Raw genomic sequence first — 26,138 nt, forward strand, 5'->3', positions numbered from 1 at the left:
ATGATAAGCTACCACCGGTTCGGAATGTAGATTCTACCGAGAAGAACCGACAAGAAAGTCAGTAGTTACTCTTTTTCAACATCTAAAAATACAGTCATGTTAGTTAAATACAATTATATATGTATGTTATGTCTCCTGCCTGGAAGTCAACAAGCATTAACTCTACGCTTTTTTATCATCAATATAATCATCAATATAATCTTGTATCGAATAATATGCCTTCTTTACCAATATATTTTTTACAAATAACTTGAATCTATGAAACGGCAAAGTTAAAAATGTCTGCCGAATTTTATTATAGAAACGGATACATTGCCTCAAGAATGATTTATTGACTTTGCGGAGTCGGAAACTTGACGTTCTAAGCTTATCCTTACTTCTTGTGCACATACAATGATTATCACTGATTTTCTCAAAGTGATCAATGCTGCTGTGAACATAATATTGTTGTAAATAAAAAGATAGCTTGTTCGATATTCTCACTAAAATGAACAATATTATTTTATTCAAAATTAAATAAAAACTTTTCTATTATTGAGGTATTATGTTTAAATTGTTTTTATGATCCGTTTATAAATTTAATCCAATCTGGTTGGGTAAGACACAGTTACCCTCCGTGTGAAATTAATTACTTTTATTCTGTTAAATTCCAAAAGTCTATGTTAACCATCTTTATACGCTATCGCTCCAAACTCCCCTGTCAAAATCAATTCCGTGTCAACGGTATCAATCTTGGCGTTTCCGTTTCCGTATGAATACGAACAATGCAAACATTAAGTAGAAAAACCTCTCTAATGTATATCTTCAATGATCAAATTACTATTGTAATAGTAAAACTATATTAAACTTGAATATTAGAAACGAGCATCTAAAGCAATATTTCTCTTTATAATTTAAGAATATAATTTTTCATTAAAATATGAATTCTTATTTAGAAAAAAATTAAAACCAAAAATCCAATTAGTCTAATTGCATTGAGACTCTCGGCCGTTTAAAATTCGATTTTAAAATAAATACCAATTCAATACTTCAGTCTACTAAAAAGTTTGCCTTTTTCCAATTATAAATGATAATACTTCAAAGAGGTTTTTCAATTCGAACCAGTATGACTGAATTGATCTACTTTAAAAGTGCATGTATATATATATATGCACTTTTATTTTTAAAGAAAATTTATCGTATTTCTTTCTTCCAGGTGTCGCGGTAGCATCAAGCGTGTTCACTATCACAGCGATGTCAGTGGATCGTTATTTAGCCATCACCCAGTCACTTCGGCAGCCGTGGATGCCATCACGGCGAGGCGCTTGCAGTCTGTTGGCCGCATTGTGGCTTGTATCACTGGCTATATTTGCGCCACTGCTGGCTGTTGCAGCAGTTGAGACGGTCATGGTACCTATACTGTCTAGGACCAGGAATGGATCGGTGAGTGGATGACAAATTATAAAATTAAACATTTCAGATAGAAACTATTCAGGTGATAAACTTGTTTTTTTTTCTTGCATTTTGTAATAGATTATTTGACAAATACCTAGTATACAAATGTTTTATCAATTGCAGATCCGCGGTATCTAAAATTTAAGTTATGATTTCTTTATGTGCATAGAATCAAATGTTGTTTACACCTTTAAAGACGTAAGTGCTTAGTGATAAGTTGATGATGTAACTTTTTCAATAAATAAGTAAGTTCTACATTAAGAAATTATATCCATTCATCTACCCTGAATACTACTAAATAGAAGGTACTAGAATACCTAATATTTAACACTGCCGAGCGTTACGTTCCTTATTAATTTAATTACTTTCACGTAATACCACGCAGGCTACTAATATTTTATGACCCAAACAGTCGAAACCATAAAAGCAATGTAAAAGCGCTTGGCAGTGAAGATAAATATTTAATTGGAAACTACTAATTAAGTTTTAGTTAGATTTATGTACTAATAGTTAACAAGCTGCCTTTAGTTATAGACTGAGATCCTTTTAAGCATCATCGTCGAAAACATTTCCACAAAAAATATTCTTAAATTCCATTTCTTTTAATATTACAAACAGACACTCCAATTTTATTATATGTATATATGTCATAGCCAAATCTCTTCATTCGAATTCGTGTGGTGTCTGTTCAGAAACATTAGTTCTCTACGAAGTCCGATCCAGTACTTCGTACGTTTGTTAATTCCTTACCCATAGGATTTAAGATAGGTCATTAGTGCCACTTATTCCATTAAATTATCAACTAGAACCCAGTAATAGAAGGTAGCTACATGATGGGATGCACAGAGAAGGGCTAATCAAGTAATCATTTACAATCACTTATACCATTTTTATCAAATCATTTCTAAAAAATACATTGGTAAAGAAGGCATATTATTCGATACAAGATTATATAGATGATAAAAAAGCGTGGAGTTAATGCTTGTTGACTTCCAGGCAGGATATATAACATACATATATAATTGTATTTTATATTATTATAACTAACATGGCTGTATTTTTAGATGTTGAAAAAGAGTAGCTAAGTGAGTTTCTTGTCGGTTCTTCTCGGTAGAATCTACATTCCGATCCGGTGGTAGCTTTACTAAATATAGTTAAATGACGATTCAAAAGTGCTCATAAAAGCTTACTTGAATAAAGTACATTTTATATACTTCAAGTAAAGATTCACAATTATTCCACAAATGAAGTATTTTAATGATGTCTATAATATTGGTTTTATGATTGTATTCATGAATAACGATTTTGTTTGTACAATCGTATAAATATTATTACGAGTCTCGATTAAAATATGTCATTAAATACTATCAGATAATATATAATTTATGGAATTATTGTATCATTTTCATAATTAGTAAATTTTAATATCGAATGTATGAAAAATGGATATTTTTATCGCAAAACCGGCGGCGAATTTCCTTTCTTTTCTTTCCTTAAATTCGTTTAGAATATGGGCAACTGTTCTCAATCTCAGTGATAAAAGTTCTTCAAAGTTCCTGCAATAGTCAAGGGCAAGGCTGAACTATTTTTTTATCCTGGACATCTGAACGTTTGAATCTGTAGTTCCTTACGCTGTTTCTTTGTTACCAGTACTCCGGTCATTGAAACAAATACTAGTTTTCTTGCAGGAACTGAGTTATATAGTTTCCTTGATTCCATTATGATAGACAATATTTTTTCATCCTGAGTGCTGAAAATATATATATATTATACAAGGAGCACAATGGATTATTTTCATTGTAATCATTGGATTCGCTCTGTACAGATTTCTTTGGGTGGGTATCATCCACTTACTTAATCAGGAAATATGTAATTTATTACTGTAACTATTTTGCCTCTTGTATGATGAAATAATGATTACCGTCAACTTTTATAAATGGAAGAGGTTGAAAAAGAAATTTATTAAGAATTATGCAATTAAAATATTAAACGATATTAAACACTCGAGGTGGAAACATTTTTAGGCTAAAATTTTTATATTCAGCTTAAAAAATGTTGACGAGGATTAAAAGCTAATTCCGTTCGATTATATGACAAAGAATTAGGCGCTCTTATTGAATTAATAATTTGAAAAGATAATAAATTGTATTTACTATCAGAATAAAGCCTCGTAAAGTATAATTTTATAGACACAGTATGAATAATATTTTATCTTTAATGTTATATTAAAATAGTAACAGTTTCTTGAGTTCCATAAAAATATAATATTAAAAGCTTTTAATATCTTAGCTTGACTAAGTCCCTTAAATGTAGACACACAAGTAATAAAAACGTAAGAATTGCTTAAGTCCTCGTACTAGTAGTATATACACAATATATACTTTTTGTATGTTTCGTTCGTTATCGTGTATTGTACTAACGGTTTTCGTGTCGTTAAGTCTTATTAATGAAAAGACTTGAGAACTAGGAATGATAGAAAGAGCGTTCGTTATAGTAAATGGACGTGATCATTTGTTTCTTACTCTTCGTTTATTTTACTTGCCTTTTTTATTGTTATAGGTTCATGTGCGACGTCAAGGCTTATATTATAGTCCTGTTACATGAGACTGATATTAGTATATGGATTTTAAACCTTAGGTTACCGACCAATCAATCCAAATATTCTATATACAAGCACGTTTGAATCATTTTACAATATCAAATTATAACCAATTGCTTGAAATTTTGTGATTTTTTATTTGGAATTTATGCGACTTAAACTTCAAGTATCATAGATCACAGAGTAAAATAGTCAGTATTCCCTAAAATCTGTGATCTAATTTTGTATGCAGTAACGTAATATGCCTATCACGTTATTTTTCTGTTTATATGATAATTACTATACACCTGGACCACTATAAGTTTATAATGAAAGTGTATACTATAACGATCTTTTTATTTTTTATTAAACAATATACGTTCAATTATAAGGCAGGCAAACTGGTAAATGGTTGATCTGTTGGCCCACATAGACATTGACACTAAAAATATTAAACATCTCTTAAATCACTTGAGAACTAATATGTTAATTCAAGTGTTTGTTACACTGGGTTATCTTTGAAACTGGAACACGACAATAATGACTATTGCTTTTATTTTATTTGATTAAATGCTCAATCACCTAATATGTCAAGCTAATATCATAAACCAATAGGCGCGCACAATAAAATTGTGTCAATATTCATTAGTATCTGTCTGAATTAACGAGCCAATCCGAGCTACATCTTCTTAATTCTTTTTTTCATTCTGTTTCAATAATTATCAGTAAAATAAAAAAACGCCCTACTTGAGCAGATCAATTCATCTGCTCATTAGAGGCGTGGGATGATTTCCACTTCAGCTACTGGACCCTTTGTAACCCCAAGAGAAATATGCTTTGTATTAAAATATTTTAAAGAAAATCAAGCTTTATTCTCATTCAGTTCCCTGATGTGACGTAAAATATTGTCTTTGTCCTTAGTCTTATTTAAAGCTGTATTAATATTCCCATATCACATTTAAATAATCAGCTCAGTTAGAAATATATTAAAGTAAATCTTAATGAATATTTATAAGGTAGGCTTCAGTAAATATCGGATCGTTATAAGAGTTTGTTTATTATGTAAGCTTTAATATAATTATAAAACTGAGTATTTTAAACAAGAATTTGGGTGAATGACCTTTATTTTAAAACCATTGTGATTCTACTGATCATTAAAATCTAGACGGAAAGGTAAGAATACGGAGACTTAAGCCACTTATTTTTTTAGAATTTTAGTCATTACTTTTTTATAAATGTAACAGTATAAAAATTGAAATTTGAATATCTTTTTATTCGATAAGTCCTTTAGTAGTAAGTTCTGACGATGATATTTATAAAATTAAATTAAAAGTAAAACCATTATGGGTTTGACTATTTCGGCTATTGTTGAACGAAACAAGGTACGCATAACTAGATAGGTAATAAGAATCTATACAATTATAAAGTTTATTATGAAGATAAATCTTTTTTACAAGCTTTTATTTAACTTGCAATGTAATTATGTTCGGGTGCAAATTTGCAACTCACTTAAGAAGCAGATATCTTTAACCGATGGAGCTGGCATGGTTAACTACGTGACGTCATTCTAAATCCAACATGACGACATACCCAAGATGGCAGACCGATTATTTTTAATGTAGTCCTACAATATATGTGCTCTAATGCGCTTTTCGGTTTTTTACTTTTAATTTATTAATAATAATCCATAGTATTTGGAAAAAGTTAAAGTTTATGAAGGAAGTGAAAAAAATGTGATTAAATGAATGTTAAATTTACACGTTAAAAATCAAAGATGCGTTTTTTTTATTGCAGTCATGACAAGGTATCGTCCAGCTGAGCCTCATTTTACTTCGAAATAATCGAATCTGTGTATCTTATACTTTTGTTAACAATAAATTGTGATCTAATTTCAGACAATAGACGACCGAAACTTTAGTAATACCTTGTTAATATTGCTAGTATTCTCTTAATAATCCCGGAAACCAATAAGATAATCTTCCTTTTGTACAGATGTGGTGCTAATTACACTAATGGTGACTGTTGTAATCCCTAAAGGTTATAAGGAAGTATTCTTGTTTGTTGTATTTTCTATTTTCTTACAATGAAGAACGTTTACTAATGAGGTAAATTTGAAAATTAGTCTGCCCAGTTTTTTTTCACCTCATCATGACTAAACTATTTGTGTGTTGTCATTTGTTATAGTATTACGTATAATTCATTAGAATTACGTTCAATCGTTAGACGTGAATCTTTATTGACGCGCCTTGGGGGTAAGGCGGTTCGCATGCCGTGACGTCAGACGACATGACGCTCTCTCACAAGCATTTGACAGCATTTATATGCAGGGCGTATGCTTTATACACAACTATTTCAACTGTGTAACTATCATGGTTCATGAGTTACAGCCTGATGACAGACGGACAGACAGACGCAGACGGCAGAGTCTTAGTAATAGTAGTAGTAGTCTTTGGGTCCCGTTTTACCCTTTGGGTACGGAACCCTAATAAAAATCAAAAAATTATTCTGAATTCTAATGCTGCTAATGAAACTTTGTTTTTATTTATTTTACTACATATTTATGAATTACTTTTCTTAATTATAAATCTTAGTTCGCTCTGAGACAGCCACGTTTTTTTATTTTATTAATGCCACTTGTCAGCCGAATAAATAAAAAAAGACCACATAGTTTCCATGATCTCTTTGGCTATTTAACTCCATTTATGAGTTTTCATCAAGGTATAAAATAATCAGCTTCCAGCTATTTGAACACTTTTATATTAATATACAACACTACGTAAAACGAATTTACTACCTACGCAGTGGTTAATATCCGTGTGGGTAATTTACCGCGGCGCAATTCCCGTCTCGGTAATTTTATGACATTTCCGACCTAAAGTGGAATTGACCAATTTAGGCATTATATTTTAGCCAACAGTAAGCTAACACTTTCATTTGTAGCTTGTTTTTGTTATAAATACGTCACTTTATATTCTACTAGCATTACGTCCCGTTCTGTCATACATGATTTTGTTCCTATTTGTAGTAGCGTGATGGTATGTTCCTCGATATGATATTTAATACGATGAGGTATTTAATACTGAAATAATTTTTCAAATCGGACTCGTAGTTCGTGAGATTAGGGCGTTCAATCAAACAAACAAACTCTTCAGCTGTGTAACATTAGTTTTTTATTTATTTATGTTAGGTTATTATTGTTTAAACAATTTAAAATTTTTAATTACTTACTATTGTACTGTATTAATATTACTTCGGGAATAAACACTCAACGAAATCATCCAACCAATAAATCATAAAATAATTTTGTCCATACAAAGCTTTTATTGAATAGTGTACGAGCTTTATGTATTAAGAATAAAGCCTTATAATTATAATTCTGACCTCATTCATCGTTATAAATTAAATATATAGGGACGAGATGATTACAAAGCAATAAATGTATTTCAATTAAAGTTCGATTCAACTCTGTGGGTTAATATTAAATATACAAAGAAGTAGAAGAAAAACACACATACCTAATATACATCACGTAAAGAGCTGGAAAGAAAAATACTGTTCTAAAACGGAGCTACCGTGTATAGGAAACTCGGAGATAATTTTTTTTATATCCGATATTATATTACATAAGAGAGGTTAGAACTTTATCTCTAACCAATGAAATATAGCTTTGGGTATGGTAAAATAATTTCTTGCTGTTATTTATTTTGAAGACTTTGCTTCCATGTTATATTAATATTATATACAGACTCTTTAGCTATTTAATATTATTATCGACGCATACTGGATTCTTCAGTATATAATCTTATTTGTTCAATTCTCTCATCAAAGGTTGTCTTGACTGGATTGGTGAATAAGTCCGCCTTTAATCAGTAAGTTTAAATTGATCTGTGTAGTGTTAGTGTTCGTGCGCGGCTTCGTCCGATTGTTAGGGGTCGTAGGTTTTAGATACAAGAAGTAGCGTATATTCTTGGGGTCTAAGCTCTTAACAAAATTCATCAAACATAATTAAATGGCGTAGCGGCAAAACAGTTGAAAACAAACAGTCATTTATAATAAATTTATATGTAGAAATCGTAAGCACAAAAGTTCTTTTTTTCCTATTCTATATAATATTTCAAATTTACATTCGTTAATTCAAGGCGTGAACACTTTATACGTAAAATACAGAACTTGGGTTTAAAAAAATGTTCTCCTGATTTCAATAAAATAGACGGTATGTATTTATTGTAATCTGTATTCCCTTAAATTCGATCGAAACGTGTTTAAAATACGACAAGCCATTTCCAGATAGAACTCCTGAAAGTCAAAATGAGAAATTCAGAGGTTATTTTAAAGGCTTTTCTTAAGATTGACCTTTCCTTTCGTATAATTGAATCTTGGAAATTAAATTTGATCCATTTCCCCTTATTCTAGGGATCTGAATTTTAACATGTTGGTTCAATTTTAATGAAAATGCATAATAATGATAACCATGACTTGATACTACGCTTAGGATTGCCTCCAGCCCTAGGGACTCCTCGACAGTTAACAGCATAGACATATAATTAAGTATATATAATTAATAATGATAGCTAATTTTAAGTTTCAACACGACATGACCACTGCATTTTGAGGTTCCTGACAAGCTAACTCCATAACGGACAACAGTACAGACACGAAATTTAAAGAAAGAAATATATATATCATCAATAAATCTTAATGATCGATAATATGTTTCTTTGTTATATTAAAGGAAATATTTTAATTAAATATCAAAATATATTTATAATAACGAATTATGATTACATTATAATTGTTTTCATTTAAGTCTAAACACGGAAAACTTCTGTTTATTACAATGTATTCGAACTCGGTGGTAGGGCTTTGTGCGAGGCCGTCTCGTTAGATGCCACCCTCTCACAATAACACCCCAGGTTGACGGTGCATTTTCAATGTAAGGAATGGATAATATTTCTTAGAAATCCATTAGCAGTGGACTATTTGTCTGTCCACCTGAAATAAAAATGAAAACTCTTTATAACTTTTATTTTTAAAGAAATACAGTATATTTCAAAATGAAATCATGTCACAAGAATGACCATGTGGATGGACATTTATTAAATAAAACAAGTAAAATAAATATAATGCTTTTTCTTTCAGTATAACATTAATGTGGCACGAAGTAGTACCAATTCGTAGAACGAGAATGCTACGCCGTAGCACATTGATGTTGAATAGCGAAATAAAATAATTAATTTAAAATTATTGTGATTATTATATTAATTGTAATTATTATTTATATATTTTTAAATGGTAAGCTTTGTTATTGTTCTTATTATCTGTCGATTGAGCTCTTAGTATGCCTATTGTAATATTTCACATACTAGGAAAAATATTAATAGTAAGAATTACTATTGTACAGAGACTCTATAAGTACTAAGAGGTCTAATAGTTTATAAGCCATAATATATTCTAGAAAACTTGAACAAAAACTTTTCTCGCAATCAATGAATATTTACCCTGAAGTGTTTCACAATCAAAGCCGATACAAAAATAGTTCTTTGCTTGATCCATCCATTCTTACGATTAAAGTAAGAATGCTAATTTATATGCTTACTCTTAGTATTAAACGTTTGCAAGCTCCTCCTCTCACTATAGCAAAATCTATTTTTGATCTAATTTAAAACACAAATTAGTTTAGTCAAAACCGGATGTCAACAATACTATTCAAATTAAATGAATTCAACTAATAATATTTTTTATCCATACAAACATAAATATACTGATGTCACTATAATTTATGTATAATTTTTATCTTAATATCTCAATAAAAAAATATTCACTAAGCTATTGCTTCGGCTTACCTCAATAGGTAACTGTAATAAATTCTCATACAATAAATTCTTTAATAAAAAAATTATTATTGACACTGTTAAAACTGTTGCTTTTTTTATAAATAAATAAGATTTCACAACTAAGATTCCACAACTAAATAGAAACCTTAGCATCTCAGCTCTACAGATAAAACTAATTGCAACCAAAAAACTTTACTTTTGCGCTCGTTCATCTAACGTAGAACGATTTGAGGTAATAAAATGTCCGTTCAACGAGATTTCTTGAAACCTTTTCACTGTAAAATAACTATTGTTGAGTGAAGCAGCTCCCATTGTGAGAGCAACAAGTAAAATAACTCAGTTGTCATCTAAAGAAGTTTTAGTTATTTTATTTTACTCGACTATGGCACATCTTATGAAACAAATGCACTTGTATAACTTCGGTCATTGGTCGACATTTGTGGTTATTCTCTTTTCAGAAGTGTAATCGATGGATCTATATTGGAGAAAGGATTTTGAGTTGTGTATGAAACAGGTATTTGCAAAATCAATGCCGGCTGAGCCGTGAGCAACACGCGTGTATTATAAAAGAGAATAACATATTTTTTTCATGTATTAGTTTTTATAAGTACTAACAAAAATAAACAAGAAAAATATATGAAAAAAAAACTTGCAGAATTGAAAACTAGTATCTACGGGGTAAATACATTATTAAGGTTGTGTCATACCGATTTATAAAGAGCTATAGATATATTTCAGCTATGTGTCGAACTAGTTTCACTTTATTTTTCTGACGGAAATAATATATATAGCAATTAAATATTTTTTTTGTTTGCAATTGTTGTTTTTTTTTGAGTAAATAGTTTTAAAAAATGTTCCGACTCGAAGGACCAATGATGATATTATGCCATTGGAGCATATTAATTTTTAAAAATGAAAATAAATTTAATTGTTCTTAGGCGTAATAGCGTTTGTTATATATTTAATATTATAATTTATTGTATTGAAAACAGCAAATTGTAAAATATTGTATGCTAAAGTTTGCAATACAACGCAATGTCGAATTTCATATACAGAAACCATTTTGATATATTAAGCTAAAGATAATATATGAAGTAGCATTTTTAAGCTTATATGATTAAATATATAACATTTTTTTAAATATAATTTAATAGTAAAACAGAGAGAAAAATCAAAGAGATCTAAAGTCGTTCCTACTCTTAGGAGAACGAAATATTAGTAATTCTATTAAAATTATATAAATACAAAGAATTACACGACTGTCCGATTTATACTTAAGAAATGCATACAATATAATATTTATTAATAATTATTTGTTTAAAAACTGTTTTCATATCACATATCACTGCTTTTGCTCAGACATCAGTGTAACATGACTTAGTCGTCGGGGTGACACGTGGTTGAGTGATGGACATGAATAACGTCCCTTTACAACACGTTATATTTTAAAAGTAATACATTTATCGAGCTCTATTTAAAAGCCTATACAATACTGTCTTCTATTTTTTTTTTTTTTTTTTTTTTTTATGTCATAAGTGGCATACCAGCAGGAGGCTCACCTGATGGAAAGTGACTACCACCGCCCATGGACATCTGCAACACCGGGGGGCTTGCAGGTGCGTTGCCGGCCTTTCAGGAAAGAGTACGCTCTTTTCTTGAAGGTTCCCAAGTCGTATCGGTTCGGAAAAACCGCCGGCGAAAGCTCAGGTCAGGTTCCACAGAGTGGTTGTGCGAGGCATAAAAAAATAAATAAAAACACAAGTAAATATATACTGTATGAAAAAAATCGTATTTTAAAATCTTGAAATACGACGTACGGTGATACTGTAGATGATATTATCGTATATTAGAATAGGATACTTTTACTTATCGATCGAGATGTACAGAAATATTCGTTTCAAATTAAAAACCTCGGTTACCGTTTTGTTGTTCTTTTTGTTTTGTCTGTTTATATTCTGACTTTATAAATTGACCAAAATTTATTTCCATATGAAGTATTTAAGTCGAGGACTTAAATATTTATATTTTTAGGAATCAGAAGCGGTTTTACTTAAAAAAAATATATTTCACAACAAAAAAAAAACATACAAAAGATAGAAATTAAAATCACATTTTAAATAATAAACTTGATTAGTACTAAATATTACAAGATTTCAAAATAAACAATAAGCAAATCGTAATAAATGACAAAAAAATAACAAATCGGAATTTCAAAGTTATAACACGTTCGTTCAGCACAACGACCCAAAACAAAAGTGAACCTGAGTAGACCACGCTGCCTGTTTTTATAGGGTATCGGCAGTTTTTTTTTTTTGTAAATTAATGCAGTTGTCATCTAATAATATGTTAATAGGTAGGCAAAAATAACCATCACATCACAACTACTAGGAGTTAAGATGTTATGTTTATCGTGCCTGTAGTTATACTGGCTAACTCACCCATCAGGCAGAACTAGAAGAATACTAAGTGTTGCTGTTTGGCGGAGAAATATTTGAAGAGTAGGTGGTACCTTTTCAGCTGCACGAAGCCTTACTATGAAATATAATAAATATTATTATAGTGACGGCTTGTTTTGTTATCTTGAAGAATAAGTTTTATATGTATAAAATAAATATTCATTTAATATAGCCGTTATAAATACTTCAACTCTCACTAACAATTCCTACCTATTGTATTGAAAAATCATTCATCAGCGTGCAGCGTAAAAGGAACTGAATAGATGTTAATATTATTGTTTTCAATACAAAATGTTTACAATTAATCTTCTATTGTTTAGTTTATTTTGTCGTTCAAAAAGATACATTTTGGAATAGAATCAACGTGCTATTGTTCGCTTCGATTTGTTATACATAACTTTATAATTAATTATTTTCCTAAAATATTACCTGTTTGTTTTCCTTAAATATACCCTATTCAAGTTAGCTCGATCTTTTTGACAGACGGGCTAGTGATGAGAAACAGAAAATGCGTAATTCAAATTTGAATTCAATTTTTTTTAACTTATTTTTCTAAAAAGAGTTATACCAGCTAAAGAAACCCCAACCACTAGCCAAAGAGACCCCAACCAAAAGGACCCCCGTTCGTAACAATAACTTAACAATTAATAAGGACTTTTGTAATCGGTATTTGTATTATACAATTTGGGACAAGGTTGGGAACTAAGATGTCAGGTTCCTTGTGCTTTCAGTTGTACTGGCTAACTTACCTTTCAAACCGGAATACAACAATACGGAGTATTGTTGTTTGACGGTGATGAGCGGGTGCGACCTATCTAGATGGACTCACACAAAGCCTTATCACCAAGAAAATTATTAATAATAAATAAATAGAATACCGCATTTAATATTCGATACATTTAAATAATAAGCTTCATTCTTTTCAACCATCACTCCTACGACTGACGAAGTACATAATGTATCTTAATATACTAGTCAAATAAGAAAGCCTACTCTCGGTGATAGTGTGTCGTAATGTTACACAGAGTAGAAAATATAATAAACACTCTGAGGTAAGTTCTTAATTCGATAACTTGTCAGTCTGAGATAAATCCAGCTTTCCTCATATTTACGCTTGATTTGTAAAATTTTACAAGAAATACATATAAAAATAGATAGCGCTTGTGCCTCCAAGCGCGACTAGCAAATGATTAGTTCCCAAGGTTGATGGCGAATTAGTGATGTTAGGAATGGTTGTTTCTTACAGCGCCAATGTGTATGGGCGATCGTGGCCATTTACCATCAGAGGCCCATTTGCGCGTCCCGCCTACCTACATCATAAAAAAAAATAGAAGTTATTGCTGTAAACATTTTTATATTTGCAATCTCAACAAATTAAGCCAAAGTTTTAAGTATTATTCTTTAAGAATAGTTTATAAGTGTTTAGCATTTTCTATTACCTCTAAAACGACGAGATTAATAAGAAAAACATGAAAAATAAGGCACCGTAGCTCGAATTTCAGTTCTCGACTTGAGGATGCGATCCAAGTGAATTTATTAGCTTTATTGACATTTACCAGCAATAAATATAAAACTAAAATGTGTCCTTTGCTTCTAGATGTGGGTTGAGAGCAGTATCGAGTTCTGTACGGAGAAGTGGCCAGACTCGATAAGAAAGGAGCTGTTCGGTGCATTCAGCTTTATACTTGTCTACGCGGTGCCTGGTGAGTATTTTTTTTTAAATAATAATATATGTATTTTAAATGATAATAATGTAAGAACAGAAACAGCCTGTAAATTTCCTACAGCTGGGCAAAGACTCCCTTTGAGGAGAAGGTTTGGAGCATATTTCACCACGTTGCTTCAATGCGGGTTAGCGGATAACATGTGGCATAATTTCGTTGAAATTATACACCTGCAGGTTTCCTCACGGTGTTTTTCTTCCAGAACACGAGAAGAATTATAAACACAAACTCAGCACATGAAAATTCAGTGGTGCTTGCCTGGGTTTGAACCCGCAATCATCGGTTAAGATGCACGCGTCCTAACCACGGGGCCATAAATAATGTTACAATCTTGCTATGATAACATTAATACATTTATATTGTACAATCAGTTGTATGAGCTTATAACTTAGTATATAAAACAAGATAACCAGCAAACAAGAACCTGCTCTGTAATGATCTTTCTATAAATTATTTAGTGTACCACGAGTTTAAGGTTTATTTAGGACAACAGTTATAAAACTTCACAGTCGTCTCAATCACACACAAACACAAACAACTTTACAAATTTGGTTGATATTTATTTGACTTATCCAGGTTTCGTCACGATGTTTGTTTTTCCTAATTAGCCAAAAACTTAGTCTCATATTTATTAAATTAGATTTTATTGTACAAAAAACTTATGAGGAACTCATAAGTATAATGGAATAAATAAAATTATGAAAAAAAGTGTGCTATTCTTGGTCGTAAACCGATTTATTATATTTTAGCTGTCTTGAGCTATCTTTAGATACTATTCTTGCTATTAATCAACTTTTTAGATGTCTAGCCTTAACATAGAAAATAAACGACGTCGCAGCCTCTAGTTCTTATTCTGTTATTCAGACAATTTACGTAGGAAGCTAATAATTACACAGTATAAAACAAAGTCGCTTCCCGCTGTCTGTCTATCCCGATGTATGCTTAGATCTTTAAAATTACGTAATTGATTTTGATGCATTTTTTTTTAAGAAATAGAGTAATTCAAGTGGAAAGTTTATATGTATAATACATGCATAATATAGTAGAGAAATACTGATAATTTTAGAGGTTTCTAGTGTGATGTCGTAAATAAACACATTTTTTGCACTTTCCTTTCAAACGCTGGCTGAACCCTACGAGACAGATCAAAATAATGTATTACAGTATTGTACATCTTAAAAAGGTCTTCTAAAAAAGTACGCGAAGGTATATGTTTATCTCTTAGGGATCACCCACAGTAACAATTTTTTTATCCTTTATTTTTTTACGTGAAAATAATGTCTTATTTACGAAGCGATTTTAAGCAACACAGCATTAATTCTTATCCAAATAAGTAACTTTAAATACACTGTGCGTTTAATATAGATTAATATGGCGTTTTACAGCATGTAATTTAAATGAATATTTTCGAAGATATTACAGATTTAAAATGTAGGGGCAAAACGGTTGTATTGTCTAATACCAAAAAAAGCTGTGAACGTTGTATATGAAGACATTCTGCAGTATATTTAGTATCAGCATTGCATCCGTACGAAGCCGGGGCGAGTCACTAGTAATTAATTTTTTTGGAATAATTGTCTATTTTTAAAAGGTCTTAACATATATTCATTGTAATTAATAATATCATCATGCAAGAGTACATTTTCATATTAATTTCCTGTCACCTTGTAAAAAGGTTTCCATAAAAGAACGCATCCACATTATCGGATGCGATATTGATTTCGTTAATAAACATCCAGTAACGATAATGTCGGATAACAGTTACACACTCTCGTTATGTCTTACTTTGCGAAAATGTGAAACTCTTTAGAGCTAATGATAATATTCAGTTCAACTGTTTACCTAATTTGGTAATAATATTTTGAAGATAATCGTTGACTTAGAATTCACGAAACGTGAAGTTTCATTCAAGAAAATCTTATATTTAACATACCTACGAAAACTGGCGGAAAAAACTAACTACTGATTAACTTTTCGGTACTTGTCCGTACAATTTTCTTTGCAAACCAGATGTAACTTTAGGTTTTTTTTAAATGCTTAACGTGATCATTCAAAAGTGCTTATAATATCTAGAATAAATGATAATTTAATTTAATATTATCCTTTTATCACGCTTAAACTTCTAATCGTGAGATATGTACGAAAGTGGATACAGATTTAATTTAGATTATTAAGCTAGTCTTTTATATAGGACTGGCATTATGAAATATCATGTACAGCGGTAACACCCTTGCAGTGATATTCAAACTTCAATATCCGTTCTTCCGACAGCTACGCTAACACATATTGGTAAAAAACTATTAATAACTGATAATAATACAAATATCAAAACAGAGAAACTGCCACTGAGGCTAAAAACTTCGTGGAAACATTATAATGTTCAACAACACGTGACAACAACCTTTAATAATACAGGCGTACGTACTGCTTTTACAACAGGTTTTCTAATACTCGAACTTATTAAATAATCATTCGAGAACAAGCCCAATGTTAGTTTTAATGTAGACGTTAATAAAATATCTTAACATGATATATTAATTAAACTAGAGGTCGAAATTCAAACGTAATTCATTGCTAACAAAAAAATTAAAATACTTGGATTTGATTGAATGGAAAAATGAGGCTCATCTAGACGATTTAAAAACTTTAAAAAAGGTGTCATAAATTGTTACACGCGTTAAGATATTATAGATAAAGATCTACGTTTAAATTACATACACTTTAGCAATATCCAGTATATATATTTTTTTAACCATACCAACAATTTATGTAAAGTTATCAAAATGTATATTCCTGAATTACAAGTTTAGTTTACATCAATATTTAAATTATTATTAATGTTATCTTTTCAGGTTGCATAGTAGTGGTGTCCTATTCGCTGATGGGCAGACGTTTATGCTCAGTGCTGCCTCCCTTCGACCAGACCGAGGGCAGCGCAAACAGTCAACAGGTACAGTTATAATTAAATGTAGCTGTTTTTATATAGGTGGACGAGCGAATAGGCCACCTCATGGTAAGTGGTCACCACCGCCCTTAGACAATGGTTCTGTAAGAAATATTAACCATACTTTTACTCACCAACCATTGTGAACTGATGGTATGTCTTGTGCCTTTAGTTACACTGGCTCACTCGCCCTTCAAACCGGAACACAACAATAAAGCTATTTACTCGCGTGCAATCCGTTATTAATTTAGAGTCCAATGGTTGATGGATTTGGTGGCAGGGCTTTGTGTAAGCCCGTCTCGATAGATACTAATCAGTCTTCGTATTATATTCTACTGCTAAACAGAAATAATTATTGTTGTTGTGTTCCGGTTTGAAGGGTGTGCGAGCTAAAGTAATTGCAGGCACAGTTAATATAACATCCCATGTCTAGAGACGTATTGATAATATGAGGAATGATCGTGGGCAAATTTCTTACAGCGCCAATGTTTATGGGCGAGTTTAGAAGTTAAAAGTATGAATAAACAGTATTCAAATTATTAAGTCCATACATATGAAATTAGCGTTTTAACGTTCTGACCACTTTGATCCAACAGATTAGCATTTTTTTCCGGAATTTCGACAACTCCGAAAAAAATTCAACTCCGATGCCGCAGTCCAAACCGCCTTCAAAGAGTTTATTGATTCTCGTCCCTATGATTTTTTTAATAAAGGGATCAACGAACTATCTATGAGATGGCAAAAGTTCATACATAACAACGGTGCATACTTTGATTAATTAAATTTATTTGACAAAAAAAAAATGACGTTATATTCCTTCCGTACAAAACGCCAATTTCATATGTAAGGACCTAATATTACTTCTTTGGTCTATTGGAACAGTAAATATGTTCCAATTCAGTCTTGGATTTGCAACCAAGTCTATAAAAGAAAACACACACATCTGTACAGTCTGCTGAGTTCAAAATTAAGCGAATTATTACTTATGCAGAATAACTTCTTACTTAACTTACCTACAGTTTTTGAAACGCTTGTCAAATATTATAAATAATCTGAACGCTCATTGCTTGTTAGCAGCAATGACGCAAGAAGCGTCTAATGAGCGGTCAGATTATTAATTTGCAAATTGTTAATTTGAGTATGTTTGTTTTTCGGCTACTCGAGGTAAACTTTGATTATTGATTTGATTCCATGTTTGATGATTTTCTTATTTTTAAAAGATAGTTTATCGTGTTAAGCGAAAATAATGATATCAATATCTATCTGTTCAGTATTTTTTATCGATTCCAAAGGCAAAAAATTTAGGCATTAGGTATTTACTTGATAAAAGATTATACAAATCATAAAAAAATATCCTTTAATCAAGTTGATCCTAGAAGTCAACTCAAATAAATTTTGATGTATTGTTTTTATAAAAATATCAGACTGTTATTAATTTTATGAAATTGAAAAAAAATATGAATTAATTATATCATTTTTACTTTTGAAAGAGAGCGAGACTGTCCGTCCCCTGGTATTGACGAATGCCATTAAGATGCAAATTTGTGTATATTGTTCTAAAAAATCACCCTTTTGTCATAATTTATTTGAAAAGGTGAATAAACAGTATCGTATCTCTACACACTAAGGCTGTAGATAACAGTAAATACTAACTCTGTTTTGTTATCTTATAAATCTGAAATATAAGATAATACTCTATTAATAATATAGATATATTATTATTTGTGTTATTGAGATGTACAAATACGTGTAGTTTTTTGTTATTGAAGTTCTACTTCATTTGGTGCGCTATGAAGAAATGATGTGAGTGAATTTTTATGATGCGCGCGCCAATGGTTATGTGAAATTTATATGATAAACATGCTCGTTAAACGTACAACTTCATACTTTATGATATGAAGTTTTTTCTATTACAAACTTAAACGGTGATTTTTGAATGAGTGTTAGGTATAATTGTGGTGAAAAAACAAGAAATTACATTTACATTAATAATCATTATTATTTTATTATTAATAAGTTGGTTTTTTTTTTTTTTAAATTGTTGTTAAACAAAAAATATTTTAGGTTATGCCAAAGAAATGAAGAGAAACGTATACATATTAAGCACACGCACCTTTTCATTTTCAAAATAAATTATATTATACCGTTGGTTTCATTCTCTCTACTTCTTAAATGGTTTCCACTTGACCGTTCTTACCAAGGCTTACCAAAATGTATCTGAGAGATCAATCATCAAAACGATTAGATAATATATATATAATACATATAGGGGGATCTCCTATAAAAAATATACGCATTAATTTTTATGTTTCTCTTAAGATAAGTTAAATAACACATTTATTTAATAAGCGAAGATAAAATGTTTGTTTTTGCCACCAATATTGGAAATCATGAGTTTATTTTAATAGGTATTATATCACAAAGGTTTTTCCATCCGTTTTGAGTTTTATTTAATTATTTGAGTTTTAAAAAAGTCTTGATTTATCACCGTAATGGCTTGACACATATTTGATATCCAGGTTTCAGGACTCATTCAACCTTCAGGGGACCAGCGCGGTGGAATAAGCTCCTTGTATATTTTTGACTTGAGGAACATTTTTCTAACAGTTTGAAATTTAAGTGCTAAAACTGTAATTTTAAATTAAATAATATTAATTTAATAACACAGCAATAAAAGTTATATACATATCCTAAGTGATATAAAATTACCCTTTAAAGTAACAAAACGCTGACCACGATGAGAAACAAGATATGAATTACTATATAAATAATATATAAGACTAGCTGTGCCCACGATCGTTGCTGCGTGCGATTTAATTCATGACTATGCGATTTCATACATCGTAGGCGGATAATACGTCCCGGTAGCGCTTTTTATTGGCTTGCTTTACACTGTTACTTACCGGTTCTTCTCGATAGAAACTACATTTCGAACCGATGGTAGAATGTTTAGATCTGTAAAATAATGATTCAAAAGTGCTTATAAAAGCCTACTTGAATAAAGTATATTTTGATATTGATTTATATATTATCTATTCACTTACGAAGATGAACCTTTCGGACGCTCTCGCTTACGAAAACTCTCGCGTGCGTGACGTGACTAATGTAAGAATGAAGACAAAAAAATAAAAATAGGTAATTTAACGCGTAGGCGCGCACTCTCGTGAGTGAACTGATCTAGATTTCAGTCTGAAATCTTATTATTACTGAAATAAATAGGCAATGTTACATCCGAATAAAGTGGCTTTCTTTTTAACGAATAATTTAAATCTGTTCTGCGTAGTATCAGAGTTTGTTGATTACAAAAAACAAATCTTGCCTCTTTATTGTTTTGTTTTGCAAATGTTCCACCTGACTATAAGTGGTCACCACCGCACATAGACACTGGCGCTGTTAATTCCATTCTTTACATCGACAATGCGCCACCGAACTTGGGAACTAAGATATTGAGTCCGTTATACTGGATCACTAACGCTTCAAACTCTAACACAATAATACTATGTATTGCTGATTGGCGGTTGAATAAGTGACGACTAGGTACCTAGCTAGATGGTCTTGCAAATCTGCAATATTTTATACAGTTATTTGCTTTAAGAAATATGTTAATATTATTGGTAAAAAGTAATATTAATAGCCGACGTATAGTTCAAAATAGCTCAGTAACTGACACTTGAGAGGAAAGTTCAGCCGAATTTTATACATCAACAGCACTATATAAATGAAATGTATTTTTTTTACTGTAGCTATCTATAAATTTATTAAAAAAATAATTAAATGGATCCGTTCATTGTTACATTGCAAGGCTTTGATGCACCGAGCTTCATCTGCTAGTGACAATCAATTAGTTGTACAATACAAATAGGTATCCATTTAAAATATAAAACCAACCTCAGACCACTGCTGAATTACATAATTGCTAATGGTTTTATTATTATATAATTTAAACTGGAAGCGCACACGGAGAGAGACAACCGAAAGGAGTTCAAGCGCAGGAGCTCTTTATGTGCTTTCCGAGGCACGAGAGTGAAAAACCTGTCAATTTCCTGCCAACTCCGGGCCACTATTATGAATTTCTCGACGGAAAATCCAATAACTTTTTTAACGTGGTGACTTAGGGTTTGGATCCAGTACCATAGCTACAACCTTATATGCTGGCTAATAGAACAAAGGAGCAGTTGGCGAAAATGAGCTGGCCAGAATATGGCTGCGTCACGCCCAAATGTTTTAATTCAAACAGATCCAACAGCTTTTTTATAAACCGAGTCACCTTAGATTAATAATATGCGTGTTGTTGTTTTATGCTACTATTCAAAAAATATATATATTCGAGAGACATTAATATTTACTGAGTTAAAGAATACATTTTAAATATTACGTCAAATCGAGTGTGCTTTATAAGAACCGCCAAATTTATTCACCTGGAAATGTTTTGGAGCAACCTGTTTGCTACTTCAAATTTTACATATACTGTTAGGGTATTTTTCTGGTTCACGAAATACGAAATAGCCGACATAATTAAACTTTATGGAATAAAAACTTTTTTATATTTTTAAACTGTGGCATGGTTGTCGGATTTTTTCATTAAGAGAATTTCAATTATCCTTCAAGGGGTAAACGCTAGTAAATCTTACCATTATGACATTTGTTATTAAGAAGTATAAACTGTAATTTTAAATGTATATTTAGATTTAGAATTTACGTACTTTTAAGCATTAAGCTTTAAAGTACGTAGGTACATTTCAGAATTTAGTCTGATTAATTAACTTCATATAGACTGTTAATTTAGAAAATTGATACTGTATAATTCAATGCTACGAACCTAAAGAGCGGAACAGTAAACATCAAATTCAAATATCTGAATTGTTCACTGGAAATATTCCGAATGCTTAATGGGTATATTATTTTTTTATTTACGAATAAACAAGACGAGTATCTGGTATAATTAATTTCGATAAATTTTGAAAAATAAAGAAATATCAACATTTCTCGATTTCGACATAACATTAGTGGTTACTTTAGCTGTATCCTCATTAATTATCCGCCGCAGCAAACGTGGTTAGGAAAGTTAGACACCTAACTGACATAGATACTTGATTAGTATATTTTTCATAGTAATATTTCTTATGGTGATACCTAGTAATTGTTTGTAAATGTTCGTACTATTTCTAATATGTTATTTAAGTAGAAATCTGATTGTCAATGTGCCAGATATTATGTACAATTTCGTTAGAATTAAGTTTTTATTTATTATTATAATTATACTAGCTCTACGCTTGTGCTTACGGTGCATGCTGGTTATGTATCTGGTAAGCGAACTAGATTGTTTGTTTCAATGAGTTTGCACTGTATATAACAGATAGGTTTACTATAATGCTAGCTTGTATCTTGAAATCTGAACTTATTAGAACGTATTTTTAAATAATATCTTAATGATACTGTGGGTTTACGATCGAATATTAAAAGTAGTCGTATGTTGATGATCTCTACTTGAACTAATGTAGAAGACATTATACGGCAAATAAGTGATGGGAATGAAATAAATAACTTCACAAAAATAAATGTTGCATGGGAAATCCGTTTTAATATTAATTATAACCACATTTATACATCAAGCCTATAATTTTATTCCATCTGTAATTTAAGTTGTACATTTTGTACTACTGTAATTTTATTCTGTCTGTAGTTGAATTGACTAGCTCAGTGAATTTGAACCGGTAAATGTAAATGCAAATTAAATCACTATAAATATGACTCCATATTATTTAATACTTACCAAAATAGCTCTGTGTTTGACCGACACGTAGACAGTAGACAGTTATGAGAGCATAAACCTGGTAACAGCTGGGCCTCGCTCGTAGATCCGTTTCAAATTTATAAGTTTGTTTTAATAAGAACGAAGGACTTTGGGATTTAAAACTCAATTTTTTTAGGTACTGCTAATAATAAGATTTTTCTCAAGGTAGACTACCTGACTGCTCAGGATACATTATATTGTACAGGTGTGTGCTTAAGCGTGAGTACATTCAATATTCCCTTTAATCACGTAGTCAGATAGGAATGCAAATGCGTTACGACTGTATACCATAGACACAGGATAAACGGGTTTCCTTGTTTACCAGTGAAGAAAGTATAAGCACTTAAAACTATCAAGCAAAATTTGAGAAAATGTTTTGACAATAAAATTCCAATAACTTAATACTGGCCCGACTGGGGCTCACACCCAAAACAATCCGTCTTGCTGCTTAAGTTAGCCTATAAACAACAACCAGTTGGTCCATCCAAATTGTTTACATTATTAATAATATCGATGCAATGAGATAAGGTCGTGCAAGCCGTAATTTCCAAATATTAGTCGTAATCTTGGTATTTACCTTTGTGTATAACTTCTTAATAACGAGTTTGAAGTGTTTATTAATTTAATTATTAAATAACTAGCTGTTATTCGCAGCTTCGCCGGTCGATGGCGTTCTCTCAGGAACTGTAAACGAAAATGAAAATGTATATCGTACAGTTTTACAGGATATCAAAAATCAAAATCCAAAATAATTTCACCCGTTGTAGTTTGAAGAGCATTTAATATAAACGTTGACTCAGATTCATAAACTTTCATCATCAAAGTACAAACTTCCATGTAAAATATTTTTACTCGTTTCCCATCACTTAAGACACTGTATTCGAAGATGTTTTCTTGAGTAGCACTAGCGTATATAATTATTGTCTCACTTACACTGTAAGAATAAAATTAAATGTTACATACCTATATATTTTCCATAATTGCGTAAAAAACAAATGTACTATTGGAGTCGATCCTCGATATTCAATATTTGTACGGGTTATAATATTCATACGTCTGTAAATACGCATTTCATGAATTTGTACATTTTTTGTCAAAAGGATGTGCTGATGACTAGCCATAACTTAAGTATAATATAGTAGTAGTAAGACCCACAATTTTTGTGGGTCTTGTAGGACCAGTAATTATGATAAAAATAATTTTAAGAAGCATGAGATGTTTTTGTCCCTTTCCAGCGATTACGACTCGTCCGTGAGAGGAAGCGAGTGGCATGGATTCTTCTGTTGCTGGCTGTATTGTTCGCACTCTGCTGGCTGCCCTACAATATTCTACAGCTTCTAATTGATGTCAACGCCTTGCAAGCTGACTCCGTGGCGTTGGTGTTGCCGTACACGTTATTGTTAGGTATGATATTTCTCTGGCAAATTATTCGAAAGCCAAAAGTCTGTTATTAAACCAGTAAATAAAACATTAATAATTTTCAGTATTGTGGAACACGTTAACGGGAAATGTTTTCAAGTGGATATTATTCAATCCAATACCAATAATTGGGTACAAAATATTATATATTTTACGTTTGATTTGTGCATTGGTTGTGACCTGTGTAAGACGTATAATATTTGGTGTTGATTACAATGGTGTCGTGTGATTCATGCTGAGTAAAATACAGCCATCTAATCTCAAATCGTAGCTGTCATAAGAGTTGACTAAAATAACTTTTGTTTTGTACATCAATCGAACATGTAATCGCCTTAACATATCAAGTGACAAATATCAATTTTTTGGATATATTAAATTTGGTTAGCATGCAACTTGGCTCAAAGTCAAAAGAATCGTTTGATTCAAGGTCAAGCTTATTTAAATGACATTTATAGCAACTCTTAAGTCTGTGGACAGATCTAAGTGTTTATTATCAAGTCGCTCACTGGATAATTTCCTAATATAAATTAAATTATATTACAACGAATTGTAATTCATATTATTTTCCAGGACACACGAACTCAGCTATCAACCCGATAGTCTACTGTCTGATGACGCGCAACTTCAGACGATCACTTCGCAAGCTACTCTGTCACGACCCTGGTAACATTAACTCTAGTACCCATTTCCATGTAAGTTATACGGTCCTGATATAGACGTAATGTTAACAATACTAAATTTACGATATGACACTTAAGAAAGACGTGTGCTGTAACCGAACACCTCGGAGGTATGAATCGGAAAGATATATATTTTCTACATTTTGCTGTTATGTGCATCTACAATATATTGTGTATCACTATTCGTTATGTATTCTTAGGAATGTTGTAATAAACAGTACATTATCCAGTAATTAAAATTTAAATCAATTTGACTCATTGCTTACACATTTATAAGTGAGTCTTTATTTTGATTAGCATATTTATATAATTATTAGCACAGTGCTATAATAAAAAGAAATATTTCGTTCTATTGTTATTTTTACATTTAATCATTGTATAATAGAGCAGAGCAGAGCATATTAGAATACAGTTGCAGTAGCTTGGCTTATTTATTTTGAAAATTATACGAAAAGAAAATGAATTGTAAAAGGCTTATCTGTAATAACGGAATCTTTTCATGTTAGTTGCCACTTGAATATATTAATTTAAGCAATAGATGTAAAAAAGTCATACAATATGTTAATGTACTATAGATAACATATCTGTGATATAGTTACTATCTACATACATAAAAATTATAATTTATACATATATTTCATTAGTCTATCAACTAAAACGATCTTAAATCGTTACAGATGCAAGGCTTACGTCAAAAATCCAACACGTCTAGCTTACGAACATGCACCACTGTAACCTTCAGGAGCAGTAACCAGAATCGGCCATCTTGTACACAGAGCATCCAATACGGTAGGGTGAATAGGAGCTCCTTGCGAGACGCAGCTTGGAAAGACAGAGGGAAAGCTCAGTTTTTGTAAACCAAACCACCCGAAAAGAATTCAACGTACGCTTCAATTCAAGTAAAGAAAATATATTGTATTAAAAATATAATAATATATTTTAAATGGTTTAAATATTAGCCATTTATAAATTTTATAAACTATAGCCAACCACCGTAGGAGTAAAGACAAAAAAACACATAGACAATAGATATTGAATCGACGCATTCTCCATTATCGATTTCTTGAATCTATGATAATCATTATGAATCAACAAAAAAAGTGTTTCGAATGTCAGATTTTGCTATCGCAACTTCAGAAGTAAAATTAAAGAGAATATACGTATTTAAGTGGGATATTGTTGTATTATAAATAAATAAGCTACAAATTCGTTTAAAAATATTACGTGTAACCGATTTCTAGTCATATTAGATGTAATATTACGTAAATTGAAATT

At 31.1% G+C, this 26,138-nt stretch overlaps 1 protein-coding gene across 2 annotated transcripts in view; it reads left to right on the forward strand.

Moving 5' to 3' along the window:
• The window catches only part of LOC135193308 (neuropeptide FF receptor 1-like), a 127,450-nt gene extending 101,705 nt beyond the window's left edge, over nucleotides 1-25,745 (forward strand). The window contains exons 3-8 of one of the 2 annotated variants that reach the window (XM_064215052.1): nucleotides 1,196-1,422; nucleotides 13,900-14,005; nucleotides 16,879-16,976; nucleotides 24,000-24,168; nucleotides 24,754-24,875; nucleotides 25,541-25,745. In XM_064215052.1, the coding sequence (XP_064071122.1) occupies nucleotides 1,196-1,422; nucleotides 13,900-14,005; nucleotides 16,879-16,976; nucleotides 24,000-24,168; nucleotides 24,754-24,875; nucleotides 25,541-25,720 (902 nt within the window). In that variant the 3' untranslated portion in view covers nucleotides 25,721-25,745. The remainder of the gene's footprint in view (nucleotides 1-1,195; nucleotides 1,423-13,899; nucleotides 14,006-16,878; nucleotides 16,977-23,999; nucleotides 24,169-24,753; nucleotides 24,876-25,540) is intronic. The other variant, XM_064215053.1, reaches the window with a different exon arrangement.
• Nucleotides 25,746-26,138: the final 393 nt, after the last annotated feature.

This window comes from Vanessa tameamea, chromosome 6 (genome assembly GCF_037043105.1).
Source record: "Vanessa tameamea isolate UH-Manoa-2023 chromosome 6, ilVanTame1 primary haplotype, whole genome shotgun sequence".
In the NCBI taxonomy this organism is placed as follows: Eukaryota; Metazoa; Arthropoda; class Insecta; order Lepidoptera; family Nymphalidae; genus Vanessa; species Vanessa tameamea.